The sequence below is a fragment of the Peromyscus leucopus genome, chromosome 1 (genome assembly GCF_004664715.2).
Source record: "Peromyscus leucopus breed LL Stock chromosome 1, UCI_PerLeu_2.1, whole genome shotgun sequence".
NCBI lineage: Eukaryota > Metazoa > Chordata > Mammalia > Rodentia > Cricetidae > Peromyscus > Peromyscus leucopus.
In genome coordinates this window covers 8,071,215-8,090,942 of record NC_051063.1, presented here as the reverse complement: position 1 = coordinate 8,090,942, position 19,728 = coordinate 8,071,215, and the positions used below count along the sequence as shown (strand labels likewise).

The 19,728-nt window shown below is 40.6% G+C and overlaps 1 protein-coding gene across 14 annotated transcripts in view; it reads left to right on the top strand.

The window, feature by feature from the left end:
• Tle4 (TLE family member 4, transcriptional corepressor) overlaps window positions 1-16,804 on the top strand; it is a 141,044-nt gene extending 124,240 nt beyond the window's left edge. For 13 of the 14 annotated variants that reach the window (XM_028874863.2, XM_028874864.2, XM_028874857.2 and 10 more), the window contains 9 exons: window positions 190-322; window positions 660-853; window positions 1,359-1,435; window positions 9,624-9,873; window positions 10,982-11,229; window positions 12,283-12,430; window positions 12,623-12,773; window positions 13,115-13,191; window positions 15,127-16,804. In XM_028874863.2, the coding sequence (XP_028730696.1) occupies window positions 190-322; window positions 660-853; window positions 1,359-1,435; window positions 9,624-9,873; window positions 10,982-11,229; window positions 12,283-12,430; window positions 12,623-12,773; window positions 13,115-13,191; window positions 15,127-15,234 (1,386 nt within the window). In that variant the 3' untranslated portion in view covers window positions 15,235-16,804. The remainder of the gene's footprint in view (window positions 1-189; window positions 323-659; window positions 854-1,358; window positions 1,436-9,623; window positions 9,874-10,981; window positions 11,230-12,282; window positions 12,431-12,622; window positions 12,774-13,114; window positions 13,192-15,126) is intronic. The other variant, XM_028874855.1, reaches the window with a different exon arrangement.
• The last annotated feature ends 2,924 nt before the right edge of the window (window positions 16,805-19,728 follow it).

The following is a 19,728-nucleotide window of genomic DNA, read 5'->3' as shown; positions in this document are numbered from 1 at the left end:
CTTCAGTTCAGGTCTTCCTAAACTCTACCTTCCTGGTTCTTTGCCAGCTACTTTTAATCAATGCAAGATATAAGAGAAGCTGAAGGAATTCTTCAACTTCTTTTTCTGTTTCGTTTTGCTTACTGTTTTAATATTAAAGTAACTCTTAAAATCATGTTCTCCTGGCTGATGTACTCTGTCTCTTATTAGAATGAAAAATCTACTACTCCTGTTTCAAAATCCAATACTCCTACTCCACGAACTGATGCACCTACCCCTGGCAGTAACTCTACTCCCGGATTGAGGCCTGTGCCTGGAAAGCCACCAGGTGTGGACCCCTTAGGTTAGTAAGGGGGAAAGTGTTGTATATTTATTTATACGAAGTTGTTTTAAAAAAGACTTAAGTCTGTTTTAAGTGACTTAAGTAATGTAATCTGTTAAAAGTAGTGATGACCAGCACTGACTGTTAGGTAAAGTAAATATTCCAAACTAAGCATGTGGCCCCACCCATGTCTAGCAGAGGTTAAGTGTTCAGGAAAATGGGATGGATGATTGAACCACTCCAAAGATTGAATGATTTTGAGAATAGTAAAATGAGTTCATTTGAATTATGGATTATATTATTAACCAAGTAAACAATGTGCTACTACAGTTTTCTGTGTTCTTGGTTTTCTCTTCAGCATCTAGCCTGAGGACCCCAATGGCTGTACCTTGTCCATATCCAACCCCTTTTGGGATTGTGCCCCATGCTGGGATGAATGGGGAGCTGACCAGCCCTGGAGCTGCCTATGCTGGACTACACAACATCTCCCCACAGATGAGTGCAGCTGCTGCAGCAGCCGCAGCTGCAGCAGCCTATGGAAGATCACCTGTGGTATGTTTACCTGCTTTTATAGATTAGAATTTGGGAACACACAGCATGGTCTTGCATTCTTTTTAATGTAGTTTATATAATACAAAGTATCAAAGAATCTGAGTGTTTTTTTAATAAATTAAGATACATGGATTATGTCTTGATTATGTCTTTTCTTTGGGAAGATGAGAAAGTTTATGACTTCTTAAAATATAGTAGTCATTTTGACATTTTAAACTACAAAATTGGGCCACAAGGAGAAAAAATATGGTGAAGCCTTTGTTTCTGTAATAAGTTTCAATAATCAGTAGTATAATGTTTTTGTATTCTCCAGTCCTGAATAAATGACCATTAAATCCTAAGCATCCTGTCATTTTCCAATAAATACTTCTATAAATGTCTCAAATCTTATTTTCAAATGATCTGTTTTTCCTAGACTTGAGGTGCCATGTTGTGCAAGGTAGCAAGTGTTAATCTGGGTTTGTTTTTTTCTTTTTTCTTTTGTTTTCCATGGGGACAATATTAGGTGGGATTTGATCCACACCATCATATGCGTGTGCCAGCAATACCTCCAAACTTGACAGGCATTCCAGGAGGAAAACCGTGAGTACCTTTTATCTCTTTGGATTCACTGTACCAAGCTCTGGTCAGACCTGCTTGACTTTTGGAATTTGGGCATTGCTGAATACTAATAGGGCTTCATAGTATTTTTCATTTTCTCTTAGCAAAAGACAAGGCATAAGGTGGAGTTTGGTGTTTTCAGTTTAAAATCAAGCCTTCACATAAAAATGTAAGTTGTGAAGGCAGCTCTGGCAGTCAGGCCTTCTTCATGTCTGTTGCTGATTTTAAGGCAGTTGTTGTTCAGAAAGTGTGATGTTTATATGCAAACTTAGATGATTAGAATTTGAACATGTAGAGAACAGACACGCCAAATTTCAAAAAAAATCAGGACAGTCTTCTGCTCAGTTCTATTTCCAGAAAAGGTAGTTTGCTCATTTGGCTTCCTTACTGTGAGCTGAGCATTTGGAATGTCTGTTCACACTCCCCTGGAGCGCTAACAGACCAAGTACAACATACCTCTTCCAGCTTCTTTTTCTACATTCTAGTCTCACCACATCCCATTCCACAGTCTTGGTTTCAGTATATTTGCACTCTTCTCCTCCCCCTTCCCCACTACCTAAACACAGTTCTAATTGGATTGGTCTTCAAAGAAAACTTTTAAAGTAAGTATTGACTCCTAAAAAAAAAAAAAACAGAAAAGAAAAAAACCTTTTTTCTTTTTCTTAGGAAATACCCTTGCACACACGGTCTTTGATTGACGTCTTTGCTGAGTTGTACCTACCATGCATATGCTGCATCCCCAGTCTTGACTATCCAGACATGACTGAGTAGCCCCTGGAGACTCCCTCTCCCAGAGGCTCCACTGGCTGCTCGTTTGTGTGGCATTTATTCTCACTGGTCATCCTCTATCAGCACTTTCTACGACTCACCTTCTCACTTTCAGGTCTCTGTTAGATGCCCTCTTATAGCATTCTGCCATAACTGTCTTTAAATAGCATCCCTCTCTGCCTTCCTCCATACTCTCATTTTCCTCTATCTAATTTTTTTGATATAGACTCTCACTGTGTACCCCAAGCTGGTCTTGATTTATTGATCCTTCTGCCTCTACCTCCTAAGTGCTGGGTTGGTAGTACAGAGGGGCACCATCATGCCTAACTTTTGAATGCTTACTTATAACCATTGTCTGCTTCTCCCCACTTAAATATGAGTTCTTTAAAAGCAGGACAGAATGGGTTTTTAATTTTGTTTTGCTTTGTTTTTAATACAATTTTCGGGAATGCATTGATTCACAATTGTAGGGTTGAGAAGTCCCAATTGGTATAAGTTACCCATATCTGGCCTTCTCTCTGCCCCCCCTTCTAAATTTTTTTTCCATTTTACATACCAACTACTGGTTACCCCTTCTTCCCTTTCTCCCATTTGCCCCCCTCCCCAACCCCCACCCTCATTCATTCTTCAGAGAAGGTAAGGCCTCCCTTGGGGAGTCAACAAAGTCTGGCATACCAAGTTGAGGCAGGACCCAGCCCCTCCCCCCTGCATCAAGGGTGAGCGAGGTATCCCACCATAGGAAATGGGCTCTAAAAAGCCAGTTCATGTACCTTGGATAAGTCCTGGTCCCATTGCCAGGGGCCCCACAAACAGATCAAACCACACAACTCTCACCCACATTCAGAGGGCCTAGTTTGGTTCCATGCAGGTTCCCCAGCTGTCAGTCCAGAGTCTGTGAGCTCTCACTAGCTCAAGTCAGCTATCTCTGGATTTCCCCATCGTGATCTTAATGTGCCCCCCCCCTTGGTCTTATAATCCCTCCTCCCCCTCTGGTGCTTGACTGTGGATCTTTGCATCTGCTTCCATCAGTTACTGAATGTAGATTCTATGATGACAATTTGGGTAGTCAGTCAGTCACCAATCTGATTACAGGGAAGACTAGTTCAGTCACCCTCTCCACTATTGCTAGGAGACCTAGCTGGGGTCATCCTTGTGGGTTCCTGGGGATTTCCCTAAGACCAGGTTTCTCCCTAACCCCAAAATGGTTCCCTCTGTCAAGATATCTCTTTCACTGCTCTCCCTCTTTGTCCCTCCCCCAATTCGACCCATCATGTTTCCCACCCCCCTTTCCCTTTCCTGGAGTGATCCCTGTATGTCCCTCTTAAGGTCCTCCTTTTTACCTAGCTTCTCTGCAGTTGTGGATTGTAGCCTGGTTATCCTTTGCTTTGTGTCTGATATCCACTTATGAGTACATACTATGTTTGTGTTTCTGGGTTTGGATTACTGCACTCAGGATGTGTGAACAAATCCATTTGCCTACAAATTTCATGATGTCATTTTTTTTACCACAGTAATACTCCATTATGTAAATATACCAAATTTTCTTTATCCATTGTTTGGTTGAGGGACATCTAGGTTGTTTCCAGGTTCAGCCTTTTTTTAAATGCAAGATATTTTGATCATATTCTTGCCCTACCCACCCAACTTCATGTTCTTTCTTTCTCAGCAAAACAAAACAAACAGAAAGTACACACACACACAAATAAATACAGATTCAATATTGTATTAGCCAACTACGTCTGAGCATGAGGCCTGCCCTGCTGAATGATTGATACATTCAGTATCACTGCGTTGAAGATTTTTCCCTCTCAGCAGCTATCAATTGTAAATAGCCTCTTGCTTAATTGTGGGACTCTGTGCCCACTTCTCCTTTTCTGTGCAAGTCTTGTACATAATGTCACAGTAGCTATGAGTTCATATATGCATCAGCTCTGTTGTGTCAGAAAATGTTATTCCCTTGGATATACTACCTCTTAGATTCTTTCCACCTCCTCTTCCACATAGATCCCTGAGCCTTGACGGGAGGGGTGTAATACAGACATCACATTTAGGACTGAGCACTCCAAAGTCTTCCATTCTGCACATTGTTCAGTTGTGGGTCTCTATGTTAATTGCCATCTGCTGCAAGAAAGCAGCTTCTCTGATAAAGGGCTGAGCAATGCACTGATGAGTATCTATGGGTATAACAGTATGTCATTAGGAGTTGTTTTATTGCTGTGTTCATTTAGCAAAATAATAACTAGTAGGGTTTCCCGTAAGGCCCATGACCTATCTAGTCTCAGGTTCTTGGCCTCATCAACAGTGTCAGGTATCAGTTCCATCTCATAGAGTATGAACCTTAACTTCAATAAGAAAGTAGTTAATTACTCCCATAAGATTTGTATCTCTATCGTATCAGTGGATATATTTTCCAGGCAGGTCACTATTGTAGCTGAGGGTTCATAGCTGAATGAGATTGTAGCATATATAGTGTTTTCCAGCACTATGAACACTAATCAGCAGGAGATGAAGCTTCTAGTTGGGCAGCAGCTCAGTTTTTGCATATTCACTGACATAAGTATGTGGTGTCATCAACAATAGGGCCTAACCATCAGGTTGTGGGTGGTAACTAATAGCACTGACAATAGCCTATAATGTTGGCCAGGGTGTAGGGTTGGCTATATGATGCCTTTAATCAAAGAGTTGTAACACATTCCTGGTACTGGGGGTTTTGTTTAGTAGCACATGATGTTTAATTGGAATATTACCTCTACTATTATGTGGTTAACTCCATTTAAATTCCTTTTATATATGTATATATTTTAGGAAGCTTCCATAGTAGTAGGGTTCCATATGGTTTCTCAAAAGGCCTTTAGTGTTAGTTATCCTTCCCCATATTCCCTTTTCTACCCTGCCCTCCCATCCTTCTCCCCACTTAATCCTCCTACTCTGGTTTCTCCATTATGCCTTTATAACACTATATTCTGCTTCCCCTTCCTTGGAAGACTCTTAGTCACTTACTAGTTACTTAATCCCTAGATATTTTGAATGGAACTCTGATATCTAAAACTTAAAAGCTGATGTTCACATGTAAGAGAAAAACGGTAATATTTATCTTTTTGGGTCCGAGCTACCTCAGGATGACTGATTCTAGTTCCATCCATTTACCTGCAGATTTCATAATTTCATTTTTTTCAACAGCTGAATAAATATTCTATTGTGTAATATCACATTTTCATTATCCATCCATTTGTTGATGGATATTTAGCTGTTTCCACTTTCTGGCAGTTATGAATAGAGCAGGAATGAAAATGGATGAGCAAGTATCTCTGTAGTGAGATGTAGAATCCCTTGGGTATAAGCCCAAGGGTGGTATAAATCAGTTTTTGAGGAACTCCACACTGATTTCCACGGTGGCTGTACCAGTTAGCATGCCCACCAATAATGAACATTCAGTTAAAGAAGTAACTTCCAAAGCAGCAGTGCTGGCACATGTCTTTAATCCCAGCATTCTGGAGGCAGAGACAGGCAGATCTCTTAGTTCAAGGCCAGCATGGTCTACAGAGTGAGTTCTGAGACAGCCAGAGAAATCCTGTCTCAAAAAAACAGAAGTAACTTCCAGTGCCTTAAATAGTACTTAGCTCACAGCTGATGCTTACAATGTCCATTTGTTCAAAGAGTAAATAAAATTATGCTGATTTCTTCCTCTCTAACTTCCCTTTGCTTATTACTTCAATATTATATATGTATTTGTTGGTTGCCTTAGTGTCTCCCTGTGTTCTTTTTCTCCCCATTTCACCTGCCCTTCAGTGTTCAGCACGCCTGGCTGTCCTTGACTCTGTTTTGTCTTCTATCTGCTAAATAAAAACAAGGTTCTTCCTTCTATGACCAACTTACTACAGACTCTATCCCAAATGTCCCAGTTGCATCAAACAGTGCTGGCTCCATAGCCAAGTTGTTCGGTAAATATTTGGCTGATTAAAAAGGGAAACAAGGCAAATTAGACTTTGAGTTCCTTGAGAGTTGAAGACATAAATATCAATTACCATAAAATTCTGTGTACCTGTGTATGCTCTGCAAATAGTGGTTGATTGACTAACAAGTTTTGTTGACCAAGAACTCTGAAGGTGAAAGATTGGTCTATTTCAAGCAGTGACTAAATAACAAGGTCATGGGATTAATCAGATAACAACTTAAATACCTCTGAGTTCCATATGAACTGAGATGAGATGGAAGGGCTCTTTTAGAGAAGAGGTACAGTTCTTTTTTTCAGCTGTTGTTAACAGCTACCAAGTAGGTAGCCAGCAGAGGTAGTAGAGTGGGTAAGTTGAAGGTTCTTACTACAGGTCAGCCTTGAAGCCACAGGAGTCTAATTGTGTTTGGAATATGTAAAGAAGCAGTGGCCACTTTGGCAACTTTGGCAACAGCTTGTCTGGCTCACCATGCTTCTGAGCCTTGTGCTCGATTCTCTTCCTTCAGTCTTGACCAGAAGTTTCCACTACCACCACGAATGGAAAGCTGCCATGCTTTCCCCAGAAACCTGAACTGAGCTTTCTTAGTAATAAATATGCCAAAGAGTGTTGTTTCCAATCCTTCATGTAGCTGGGCTCCAGAAGGTCACATTCTGGGTACTCAGTGTTACATTGATGGAAATTTTGCTAAAACCTTGAAGGAAAGTTGTTTGTTTGTTTGTTTGTTTAACTATTTAAATTCTAGGTTCTTTAAAACCCATTTAGTGATGGGGTTCTTGGAAGGGTTTTTGTTTTGTTTTGTTTTTTTTAAAGAAATTGTCATTAAGAACATATAACAGCTGAGTGGTGGTAGCGCAGCACTCAGGAGACAGAGGCAGGTGGATCTCTGAGTTCAAGATCACTGTGGTCTACAGAGTGAGTTCCAGGACAACCAGGGCTACACAGAGAAAACCTGTCTTGAAAAACCAGCACTACCTGAACTTGGAATAATCTTCCTTCTCTTCCTGTAAGATTCAGTCTTTGTGACCTCTTAACTACTACATCAATTAGCTTTTTCTCAATCATCCTCCTTCATCAGGCCAGCCTTTCTTTAAAGCCTGAACTAGAACTGGCTCTCCTGGAGTCACTTTTTCCCCTGTAGCCCCCTGAGAAGGGTCCTGTTCATTTTTCTCACAGCCTACAAGCCACCACTTCAATCGTTGTAGATTTTAGTTCTGTTTCTTTTTTTTTTTTTTGGTTTTCCGAGACAGGGTTTCTCTGTGTAGCTTTGCGCCTTTCCTGGAGCTCACTTGGTAGCCCAGGCTGGCCTCGAACTCACAGAGATCCGCCTGGCTCTGCCTCCCGAGTGCTGGGATTAAAGGCGTGCGCCACCACCGCCCGGCTAGTTCTGTTTCTTGAGTACCCTTCTTTGTAGTTTCTTGAAGAGTTAGACTTCTGGTATCTGTAAAAACCCTGCTTCTTTCAGGCCTCCACTATTTGAATCTACCCCATCTTCTACCTTGATGGAGTTTCTCCTAAAGACCTGACACAAGGCTTAGAGTGTGACTAGTGTTCATAAGAATAGCCCCTGATGGCTTTGTCTATTTCCAGGATCATCTCTAGTGAAAATCTACATTACTCGGTTTCGACTACCTTTATTAAAAGCTCTCAGCATCACCCTAAATGTCACTCCAGAATCTAAGCATCCTATCCAGTGTAGCCTTACATGACTTTCTAAGCCAGATCCTATGAATTGCACCTCTTGCACCCAGCACCCACACTGTCTGTGTTCACAGTCCTCATAAGCTCACTCTTCTGAGGTTACAATTGGTGTGGCTCTAAGTCCTCTTTATTTGACTTAGAAAATACCCTCTGTCTATTGCTTCTCAGCTTCCCAACCCTTCCCTCAAGCAGCTGTAGCATGCCCTTGATAATGGGCTTTTTGTAAACATAACCAGCCTAGACTTTTGCAATAAGGAACTATAAACTATTGATTTTAGTTACTTTTTTGTTGCTGTAATAAAATGTCATGACTAAAAGCAACTTGTGGAAGGTGTTTATTTTGGCTTATGATTCCAAAGGGCTTAGAGTCCCTTATAGCAAAGAAGCAGCAAAAGGTTGGTATGGTGGCTGGAGCTGGTAGATAAGGGCACACATCTTCAAATGGAAGCAGGAAACAGAGAGCAAACTGTAGTGGCAGAAGGCTTTTAATCTCAGACTCCTCCATACTTCCTCCACCAAGGGTGCATCACCTAAAGCTCCCTAAATAATGCCACCAACTAGGTAACGAAAGTGTTAAAATGTCTGAGAACCTGGGGGCATTTCTCATTCAAACCATCACACTATATCAGCTTTGATTCTTATACCGCACAGGGTTTAGTCCAAGCTCACAATACCTTCTCTTGGTATGGTACATATTTCTAAAAAAAGGACTGTGGTCCCTAAGAGCTACCACAATACGCTCAGCTCCTTCCCACCTGCTATTGGCATCTGCTTCTCCTAAAGTTGACCTGCATCCCAGCAGCCTCACTGTTCCCTTGCTAACAGTTGTGTCCTAAAGTAGAGTCTGTTGATGAAGTTTTCACACCAAGGACTCTTAAGGGTGTGAACTGGAAATGGAAGTGCTGTACACAAACAAGTCAGGTGGGCCTTGGGGCTGTCAGGCAGGACACTTCAAGTTCTCATTCCTCTTGTATTTTTTAGGGTTTGTGATTCTTGAGTCTTATCAATGTGTACTTAAAAGTGTATTTTTGGCATATCTGCCATCTCAACATTTTCACCTACAAAATTCGAACTCTTCAGAGCTTCATAATTTTAACTTAGTCATCTCCATTAATAACTGATTTGGTTGGAGTTAATCCATATAGGTAAAATCTGTTGCAGGCCATGGAACCACTGAAAAATACAAAGCAATGAAGGTTAAGAGTGGAAAAAAATAAATACTGTATATATTTGATGCTAGCTATCCCACTTAGTTCTCTGTAAGCTATGGACTCATCCTCTCTTTTTTAAGTTAGAATTGCATTTAGAGAGGCTAGGTAACTACTGATGTCATGCAGCAACTATTAAACAGCCAGTTGGTATTTGGTTATGGATCAAGCCCCATGACTTGAAAGCTTATTGTTCAGTACCAGATCTATTGTTGTTGTTTTAACATATCTCAAGTGGCACTGGAAGGGTTTTCTTTCTCTTTTGTTATATTGAATGGTTTAATAACATTTTCAAGCAAAGTAGCTTAGTTGGTAGAGTGTGTTTCTAGTATGTATCAAACCTGGGTTTTGGTATTCATTACTGCTTAAACCAGACATGTTAGTGCATACCTCTAGTCATAGCACATGGGAAGTAGAGACAGGTGGGTCACCCTTCACTATATAGTGAGTATGAGGCCAACCATACATAAGACCCTGTCTCAAAGGAAAACAAGCAAAAGCTAATGCTTTATCCTCCTACTGTTTTTCCTTCCTGTGCCCTAGAGCATACTCCTTTCACGTTAGTGCCGATGGCCAGATGCAGCCTGTCCCCTTTCCTCCTGATGCCCTCATTGGACCTGGGATCCCCCGACATGCTCGACAGATCAACACCCTCAACCATGGGGAGGTGGTGTGCGCAGTGACCATCAGCAACCCCACAAGGCACGTGTACACGGGTGGCAAGGGCTGCGTAAAGGTCTGGGACATCAGCCACCCTGGCAACAAGAGCCCCGTCTCTCAACTGGACTGCCTGGTAAGTGAGCAGGGGTGACAAAGAAAGACCCTGATGGTGAGAGAACCATAGCAGTCCCAAGAAGATAGGTAGAGGGTTTTCTCTCAGAATGGTCCAGTTCTTCATGTGGGCTATGTGCACCTGTACAATTCGCGTTCACACGGTCCCCACGGTCAAAGGTAATCACTTGGTTCAAGAATACTAAGATTTCACACATTGCTTCTTCCAGAACACACCTGAAAACTTGCTTATGTCAATTGTTCATGTGGCTTCCAACCCCTTAACTGATCTGTTATCATTTATCTTTGGGTTGCACAGGAAATCGTAGCTTAGTTTTCTTCCCTTATATCAGAACAATCTTTTTTAGTACATCATTTAATCTAACATAATTAAATGTGTATAAGATTTCTGTAAACTCATGAACAGGGAGACATTTTTCCTGTCTTGCCTCCTATTGAAAGTTCTTTATTGAGGGCTGGAGAGATGGCTCAGAGGTTAAGAGCACTGACTGCTCTTCCAGAGGTCCTGAGTTCAATTCCCAGCACCCACATGGTGGCTCACAACCATCTGTAATGAGATCTGGCACCCTCTCCTGTCTACATAATAAATAAATCTTTTAAAAAAAAAAAAAAAAAAAAAAAAAAAAAAGAAAGTTCTTTATTGAACCTACAATGCCTGTTAATCATACATAACAACGCTAGGCCAAAAGTGTCAGCTGCCAAGTGACTTTAACTGTGATATGGTTTCAATACCAGGACCTTTTGTCCTCAGCAAAATGTGCCAGGGCTTCAGAACTTGGTGAATTGTAATGGTTTGTTTGCAGACCCATGTGATCTGTATGTGCAGATTACATCTTCAATTGCTTCATTTGGTGGTGAGAGTAGGACTAGATCTTTGCATTTGGGTGCTAATTAAGATTAAATATCTTGGTACTAAATTTTGTAGATCAAGTTTAAGTACTTCCTTAATTTCATGTAATTTTGTAGCATTAATCTATTTTATCATTGTCATAAGTATAAATGGCTCATTAAACCAGAAGGGAACACAATACTTTTATGGATTCCTGCTCTCATGTTAATGCTGTTTTCTTTCCTCATGAGTAATTTTGTGATGGCTTTTGTCTCCATAGAACAGGGATAACTACATCCGTTCCTGCAGATTGCTCCCTGATGGTCGCACCTTAATTGTTGGAGGGGAAGCCAGTACACTGTCCATCTGGGACCTGGCAGCTCCAACCCCACGCATCAAGGCTGAGCTGACGTCCTCAGCCCCTGCCTGCTATGCTCTGGCCATCAGCCCTGACTCCAAGGTCTGCTTCTCATGCTGCAGTGATGGCAACATTGCAGTTTGGGATCTGCACAACCAGACTCTGGTGAGGTAGGTCTGCTGAATCTTCTTGGTTGTAAGGGAGAGCTAATTTACCACATAGTGCTCAAAGCTCTTTGTGTGTTTGTCTGTGTCTGGGTGGAATACAGCTTTCTTAAAAATGTTATGAACCACATACATTTTAGAGATAATGAAGTTCAAATGTAAAATCTTGCTTCCCCACTATATTTTATTAAATGAAAGTTTCATTTTACACACACACACACACAAAGCATTATTGATTTAGAGTTTTAGAAGTGAAGTCATTTTTATGTATGGGATGTTGTTGGGACATCATGGGTTCATTAGATGTCTGTAATCTGTTGTCTGTGCCTGCTGACACCCATCATTGTTCCTAGCTCCTCAGTGAGAAGCTGTAGTGTATGGTTCTAGTTTAGCTGCTGCATGTGTCACAACTTTACCAGCAGTTGTTTGGCCCTTGTCGAGGGTCCAGTGCTTGTGGGTTGCTGCTTGTGCTCATATAACCTAAATTGTCTGTTCTCGTGTTTAAGAACAAGTGGACAGCAGCATTATAGATTGAGAAATGATAATGAGCATTATAATTAGGGAAAGGATATGAGAAGATTGGAAACTTAAGCTATGAGGCAGGGGGCACGTATGAGAAGAAAAGAACCCTTTGCAATCTTATCTTGAGGGGCTACACACTAAGTTCAACTCTAAAAACAAAGTAATTGTTGTTCTTGTACCTTTAGGGTAAGGTTCAGATATTCAAGGCCATCCTTGACAATGTGGTGAGGACCCACTTTGAACTCTTTCCTCCATGCCCCATGTACATTTTACCAGAACTTACCTTGGGCAGTGGATCACACTGAATGTACTTATATTGGGTATTTCTTGTGAGCATGTTCTTTCCCTCCTGCACAGCCAGACATAGATACATGACATGTTTTGCTCTTATTTTTAATAATTAGAAAGCAGAAACCAAATGAGATCTGTAGATAAAGTTTGCACTGAATTTGATCAGTAGAGAGTTCCCAGTTGAATTAATTGAACTAAAATAAAAGCTAACTTTTCAAGGGTTTTCCCTCCATTTTACATTTTCAGGCAATTCCAGGGCCACACAGATGGAGCCAGCTGTATTGACATTTCTAATGATGGTACCAAACTCTGGACAGGCGGTTTGGACAACACTGTGAGGTCCTGGGACCTGCGTGAAGGGCGGCAGCTGCAGCAGCATGACTTTACCTCTCAGGTGTGGACTGTGTGGGTAATGGAGCCTAGTCAAAGAAAAGTGCTGTGTTTGAATGTGGATCTCTTCGAGAGCATCTCTTAGATCTGGTTTTCCTGTACATTGGGAATTTTGTTGATGTCTATATTTAAGAGCATAGCTCCTCATTAATAAGACTTTGTCCTCTGCAACCACCATCATGTGTTTTAATTCCAGATCTTTTCTTTGGGCTATTGCCCAACTGGAGAGTGGCTTGCAGTGGGGATGGAGAATAGCAATGTGGAAGTGTTGCATGTCACCAAGCCAGACAAATACCAGTTGCATCTTCATGAGAGCTGTGTACTGTCACTCAAGTTTGCCCACTGTGGTAAGCAAGTCCCTTTTGTTCAGTTTCTGTCAACCAGAATGATTGCTTCATTCTTCTGTTGACTCCTTCCAAGTTGAGTCTTTTATTTTGTTAATGTGTCTTTCCTTACAACTCTATAGCTTCCTTAACCATGCATGCTTCCCTAACAAGCTATGTAAATTGCTAGCCTTAATCCACTTTATTCCGTATCATAACAATCAGTGACTCATGAAATCCAGAAGGAGGGTGGGCTTTACTTTTGAAAGGAAAAGACATTCTTATTTGTTATAAATGGAATGTCTCTATTAATTCAGCTTTCTGTGAAGCAAATGACAAAGTAACACAAAACCCTATTCCTCTAGGCAAGTGGTTTGTAAGCACTGGAAAAGACAACCTTCTGAATGCTTGGAGGACACCTTATGGGGCCAGCATATTCCAGGTAATACCTAGCTTGCTGAGTGACTAGGTGTTGTGTACTACCTGTCCTGGTTTAGCTATGCGTCCTATGTGCACCTACTTACTTACTCAGTGATTCTGTCAGGCACCTGATAACATTTTTATCAGGCAGAACAAGAACCTGCCGACAGCGGGGAGGAGGATTACTTGCACATCCACAAGCTATATAGGTTCTTCTGCTGCAATTTCTGAGCGCTAGTGTTACAGCAAATCCTGGATTACCCATGACTCAATCCTCTTTTATTTTCCTAGTGGGGGTTTTAGGTTTTCTGTGACGTTTTTTGTGTTTATGTATACTATACATTTTTTATTTTAGATCTTGAGTATTTTGTTCAAATACCTTCATGAGTACTATCAGGGTTTTTCCCCCCAGTTCTTAATTCATTTTCTTTTATTATCAATTCTTTTTCCAGAGAATGTTCCAGAAAAGTTCTGTTAAACTGGATTGATTTTTTTTTTAAAAAAAAAAACTTGTTCTTCTTAGTAGAAGAGTAGACTGTGTAGTTTGGGAAATTATTTGTAAAAACACCAAGTTTAGACATGGCACAAACACAGACATGCACACAAAATCTCTCATTTTTTTCTTACAGATGTGCGTGAATTTTATAGGCAAGTTAATGACTTCCCATTTTTAGTTTGTAGTTCTCTTTTGTTCCATGTTTGGGAGTAATATAACAGACTTCCGGGTCCATTAATAAAATTACATTAAGTCATCATAAAGCTGATTAATTATTTGAATACAAAATAGAATGTCATGCAAGGTTGTCATCATGACAAAACAGCTCATGTAATTGTTATGATGCTTATACCTTTTCCCCCCTTTCTTTCTTTCTTTCTTTCTTTATATGAGACAAGGATTCACTATGTAGCCCTGGCTGGCCTGAAACTCACAGAGATCTACCTGCCTCTACCTTCCAAGTGTTGGGGTTAAAGGCATGTACCACCATGCCTGGCTGAAGCTTATACTTTAATAGTGGGGGGTTTGTGACCTTTTGGGTGCACAAATAGAAGAAAAAATATTAGACTCTGTCTTTTATATTAAACACAAATATTATTGCTTTACGTATGTGCTGGCTTGGGAATTTAAATTATTAACAGTTACAGTTAGAAAAGTTTCAGCAGTGTATTAGGTAGTTGTCTTACATGTATAGTTTTCAATGCTCAGAGTATTCTTCAGGGTCCTGGTTTAAACCCTGTGTGGGGTCTGCCCTCATTCCTTCATTTCCCCCCATACAACACACCCTTCAATGGAATGTGTATCTGTTCCAAGTATTGAACTCTTACATGTTTTTATGTTTTATTCTAGTAGTGTTGGGCATTTTTACTAGCATCTTCCATTACTTGTTAGGATCTTTGCTGTGCCTGCTACTCTGTGGCACAACCTAGATCCAGTAGATGCCCTACTCTATACTTTCTAGAGAAGAGAGGTGTTTTGTTTTTTGTTTGTTTTTAATTTTTTTTTTTTTTTTACTTTTATCTTATATGTGTTTTGTCTGCCTGCATATCTGTGTACCATGTTGCATGCCTGGTGCCCATGGAATGCAGAAGAGGGTGTTGGGGACTGGGAATTGAACCCGGGTCCTCTGGAAAAGAGCATCCAGTGCTCTTAACCACTGAGCTATCTTTCCAGCCCCAAGAATAGAATTTAAAACAGGACCTTGCTTCATTGGCAGAGTACTCTGACCATTGAGTTATCTGTCTCCTTGATGCCTCATGGGCAAGAACCATTAACCTAAATTAGGGATGAGCACTCAGAGGATTGAATCTAGTACTGCCATGTTCAAGAAAGTTGGGACTGCCCTATACCTGTAGAGCTTCTGGGTGCTCCAAGGACATATTGCCTGTGTATCTGCTCCATAACCACAAATCCTGCTTCTTAGCACCTGTATGTGACATTCTTGATATGTTTCTTCCCTAGTCCAAAGAATCCTCATCGGTGCTTAGCTGTGACATCTCTGTGGATGACAAGTATATTGTCACTGGTTCTGGGGACAAGAAGGCTACCGTTTATGAAGTTATTTATTAAGGACAAATCTTCGTGCAAACTGGACTCCTCCTTGTAGCACTTTGCGCTGTTGTACTTTTTTTTTTCACCCCCCCCCTACATCTAAAACCAAGGATTTCCAATACTCATTGCAGTTGTGGAGTTTAATCCCTTGCCATAGCCCTACTTCCTCCTTGCTATTGAATTGTGAATACTCATTTAAGAACCTGTGATACCAAATCTTCAGCTATCGACTTGGAAGAACATGGAATACCTAACAGTGAATGGAATCTTTAATTATGTATTATATCTGTAATATATTTATTTTGTTTAAAGAAGGCTTTCTAACAATGACTGACTAAATAAAGCTGTGTCCGCTCCTGCATTGATAATGAAGGTGCATTGTATTTGATGCTCCACCCCCTTGCTTTTGGTGAGGCTGGGGGAAAGGAAGGTTTAAAATAACTGATTAAAAATGTCACTAAATGTAGACTATTGACTGTATAGAGACATGAAATGTATAATTACACATGGAAGCAATATGTTGCTGTATTGTTATGAGGTTGTTTTGTTTTCTACTTATATTGAAAACATTTGGAAATTTGGCTGAACAAGTAAAATATGACAGGCCAAGTACTATTCCTTTGAGTCTATTTGGGCAACTCTAACCAATATGTCTATAACTTTAGATTATATTAAATAATTGGATGTTTTTCTTTTTTTTAACTTGTTGACAAGTATCTTTGTAATATGTTTTTAATTCCCTTTTTTATTGTATTATAGACAGATAAACAAATTAAATTGGGCCTCAAAGAGAACTTAATTTCTTCTAAGTACTTTTGCCAAATTTCCTGGCAGAGGGAGCTGTGTGTCTGGGCAGTTGTGGTGCTGTGAGATGTGGCAGGCTGTTTTGTGGTGTGCTCTTCAGGAGCTGCAGGTGCAGGAGTGCTGCCTGCCTCCCGCTGGGCAAAGCAAGTCTTTCACAAAAAGAGGCCAACGGAGGAGGCTTTCCAGAGCCCACCCTCTGAAACCCACAAAGAAGAGACTCTCCTGGGATGACGACTTGTTTTCTTTACCTCTGGTTCTTTCCATGTCTTAGTTGGATGTCCCTGAAATGGACACAGGCTGTGCCATTGTGCCAGAAACATTGTGTTATCTTTTATGTTGTTGTCGTTGCTGTTAAACTATAACATGTGACTCCTTTTTTATTATTATTTTTTGTTTGAATGCTTTAAAAAGATCTTTTAAGTCTGTGGATCTGCTGATGTACAGTGCCTTTGCTGCTATGGATCAAAATCAAAAGAACTGTGTAGATAAACTTTATTGTATAAGTAGAAAATCACTTAATTTCATACTAGAAATGGATGGATGCTGCAAGTTGAAATGGACTGTCATTGACGTTCTTCGTGTGGTAGCAAAAAAAATGGTGTCTTAAGTGCTTAGTGTTTGATGTCATTAACAGTTTCATAAAACTCTACAGTGTAGAAAGATTTTGATACTAAACTGCATTGTACATAGTTCTAACGCATTGTATTGGCCACCAGTACTTCTATGATGGTAGATTGTTTGTGCATTCAGACTTTTAAGCATTAAACATAAATAACTTCTAGAATGCTTATTTTTCTATTTTTTTTTGCTAATTTCTTTGTCTATGCCACTCCCTATATTAAAAATCATTAGTTATATTCAAGTCAGACTGTTAAGTACTATGGGTTTTTAATTGTTACTATTTTTTTTTCCTTTTCCTTTGAGAGAACCCAGAAGGCATGAAAGAAATTATGGAAGGCAGGTGGTTACCAAATACTGAACTCCTCTTCATTTTGTTGAAATGCTTTTATTGAGAAGTTGTCCATCGTTTTTAAAACTTGACCCATTTCAGATTATACTGTCATTCTAGTACACCAACTACTTGCAGCTATTTAAACTTAATTTTTAGAACTAATTAATACTAGAAATCTTCTTTGCCAGTAACATTAACTACATTGCAAGTGCTTAGTAGCCCCATGGAGGCAAACAGCTATTGCACTGCACTTTGCTGATTTCTGTAATGTTTCTCACACTATTGTGAATGCTCTCTGAAGCTAACACAGCTTTCAGAATTTGACAGATTAGATCATTGCCAACTGTTAAGGTTTGAGGAATCTCCAAGACACAGAAGCTTCTGGAAGTATCTTGCGTTGGATGTTTTTGCAAAGACTCAAGTAAGGAAGGACTTAAAAGTGTTCCAATTTGAAGGACAGGATTTAGGCACACTCAGGAAGTCTGCACTGGAGACCCAGCTAGGTACTGAGTGAGTGGATTCCAGCCATGTTCACCCTTGTAGACCAAAGCAAAAAGTCCAATGAGGTGTCATGAGCTGGCTGCATCTCAGGATGGTATGCAAATCCATTGAGGCTGCTAAGAAAGGACAACCTGGAAAACACCAAGTGACCCTCTACGGAGATACAACTGTAGGCAGGGTGAAAGGAAGAATGTTGCCTAAGGTCTTGAGCTGCTCTTCCATTGTGTTAGTTACCTGTCAGTATGGTTCTGAGAATGTAGACAGTCAAAGGGGAAAAACAACTCTGCACATCAGAAAACACAGCTTCTTAGGTGTGATGGAGTTAACTAGAACGGCACAGAGAGGTACCAGCTGGTAAACAGACTTGGTGGCAATGATCTCTCCAGAGAATGCTGAGAATGAAATTTCCCTTTCCACTTCCTCACATGCAACACACTGCCCCTACTCCAGTCTGGTACTTGGCTTATAGGAATATATTTACTTATTTTTTCTCTATTCCAAAGTACCTGGTAGGATTATTTAAGAGAGGATAGGGTTTGGGGTTTTCTGGGTTTTTTTTTTGGGGGGGGGGCAGGTGTCACTGTTTCAGAAATGTTTCAGCTCAATAGAAAAGACAAGGTGACAGTAATGACTCCATTTTCGATGGCAGGCACAGGAAGCAGAGACTTATATGGTGCTGACTGGGAGCATAGATCGTAGACTGGAATCAGGAACAGTATAACTTCTGAAGACCCTCCCCTAGTGACTTGACTGCTAGGCCTCACTCCTCAGAATTCCACTACCTCCCCAGATAATTCTACTGGCTGGAAAATAAGTTCTTTTTTTTCCCCCATTTTTTTTTTTTTCGACACAGGGTTTCTCTCTGTAGTTTTGGTGCTTGTCCTGGATCTCGCTTTGTAGACCAGGCTGGCCTCTCGAACTCACAGAGATCTGCCTGGCTCTGCCTCCCAAGTGCTGGGATTAAAGGCGTGTGTCACCACTGTCCAGCAGAAAATAAGTTCTTAAAACAAGAGCCTGAAGGTGCCATTCCAGAGTAAAGCTGTAAGTCATTTGCTGAATTGGGTATAGAATTTGTATAGATAAATTGGAGGCCTGGCTTAATGTGCACAGAAGTTTTGCCATGATTGTTAAACTATAAAAGGAATTTTTAGGGGCTGACAATGTGGCTCTGTGGTAGGGTAAGTACTGACCATTGGATCGCTGTCACCAAGAGGTAATTACTAACTGTTGTTGATTTTATCATAGAATTTGCTCTATGTATGATTCTTGCAGAGTCTGAAGAACAATAAAGATGCATCTTCCTAAGCAAACTTAGTTCCAGTAGGAGGAAGGAATAGTGTAGAAGACTGACTGAAGCATAACCATGAAAGCAGTGAAAGGAAAGCCAGATCAAAGGAGCCATAAAGACCTTCCTAGGATTGGTAGGTCCAAGGAGAGTGACAGACTTCAAGATGTTAAAGCTTCACACTTGATACTTGGCAAAATGGCTTCATGGGATGGTATACCTGGAATGTTGTATGTGCCTGCAACACTTAAAAGTGCTGGACATTGAACTCTTAACTTCAAACTATATTACACAATCAAAAAATTCTTGGCAGCCAAGAACAAAGGAAATTGTTGTCCTCAGCCAGAAGATGGCATTCTGGACAGATGTGATGTACATACCAACCTGATGTGCAGCCTGACCACCAGCCAGAGGGTTGGCTGCTTTGGGGGTGCCTCAGTGGACCTTCATGCACTGGCACTGTCCTGAAAACTTGGACTAGGCTATTTGTTGATTGATTTCTGGCAGCAGTAAGAAAATTGGTCCTGAGATTCAGTGTCTAACATTGAATGAGCAACTATAAAATTACGAAAATCCGTGCAAAAAAAAAGGTGTTAATTATTCAGCTCGATGCTGGTATACATGAGGCTGCTTCATTCCAGAACAATTTAGGAGTTTCAGTTGTGACCTGGATCCTGCCACTTATCAGGTTCTTCTGAAGGTATTTGCCGTAGAGCAGGAGCCAACAGCTGTCTCTATTCTTTTGAGCCAATTGCATTTCTTCACTTTGGGTTCTAGCTATGAATTGGCAGTGGGAATGGCTTATTTTCAGTGACCTGAGCACAGCAGAGAGCATTTTATGAGAATTTTTAAACAGTATGGAGCCAAGGGCTGAACTCTTCTTCCCTGATAAGCTGCCATTTCTGTTCAGTTATCATTGGGTGTTTGACAATAGGTGTAGTGATGTAATGTACATCCCAGCTAGTTTGCA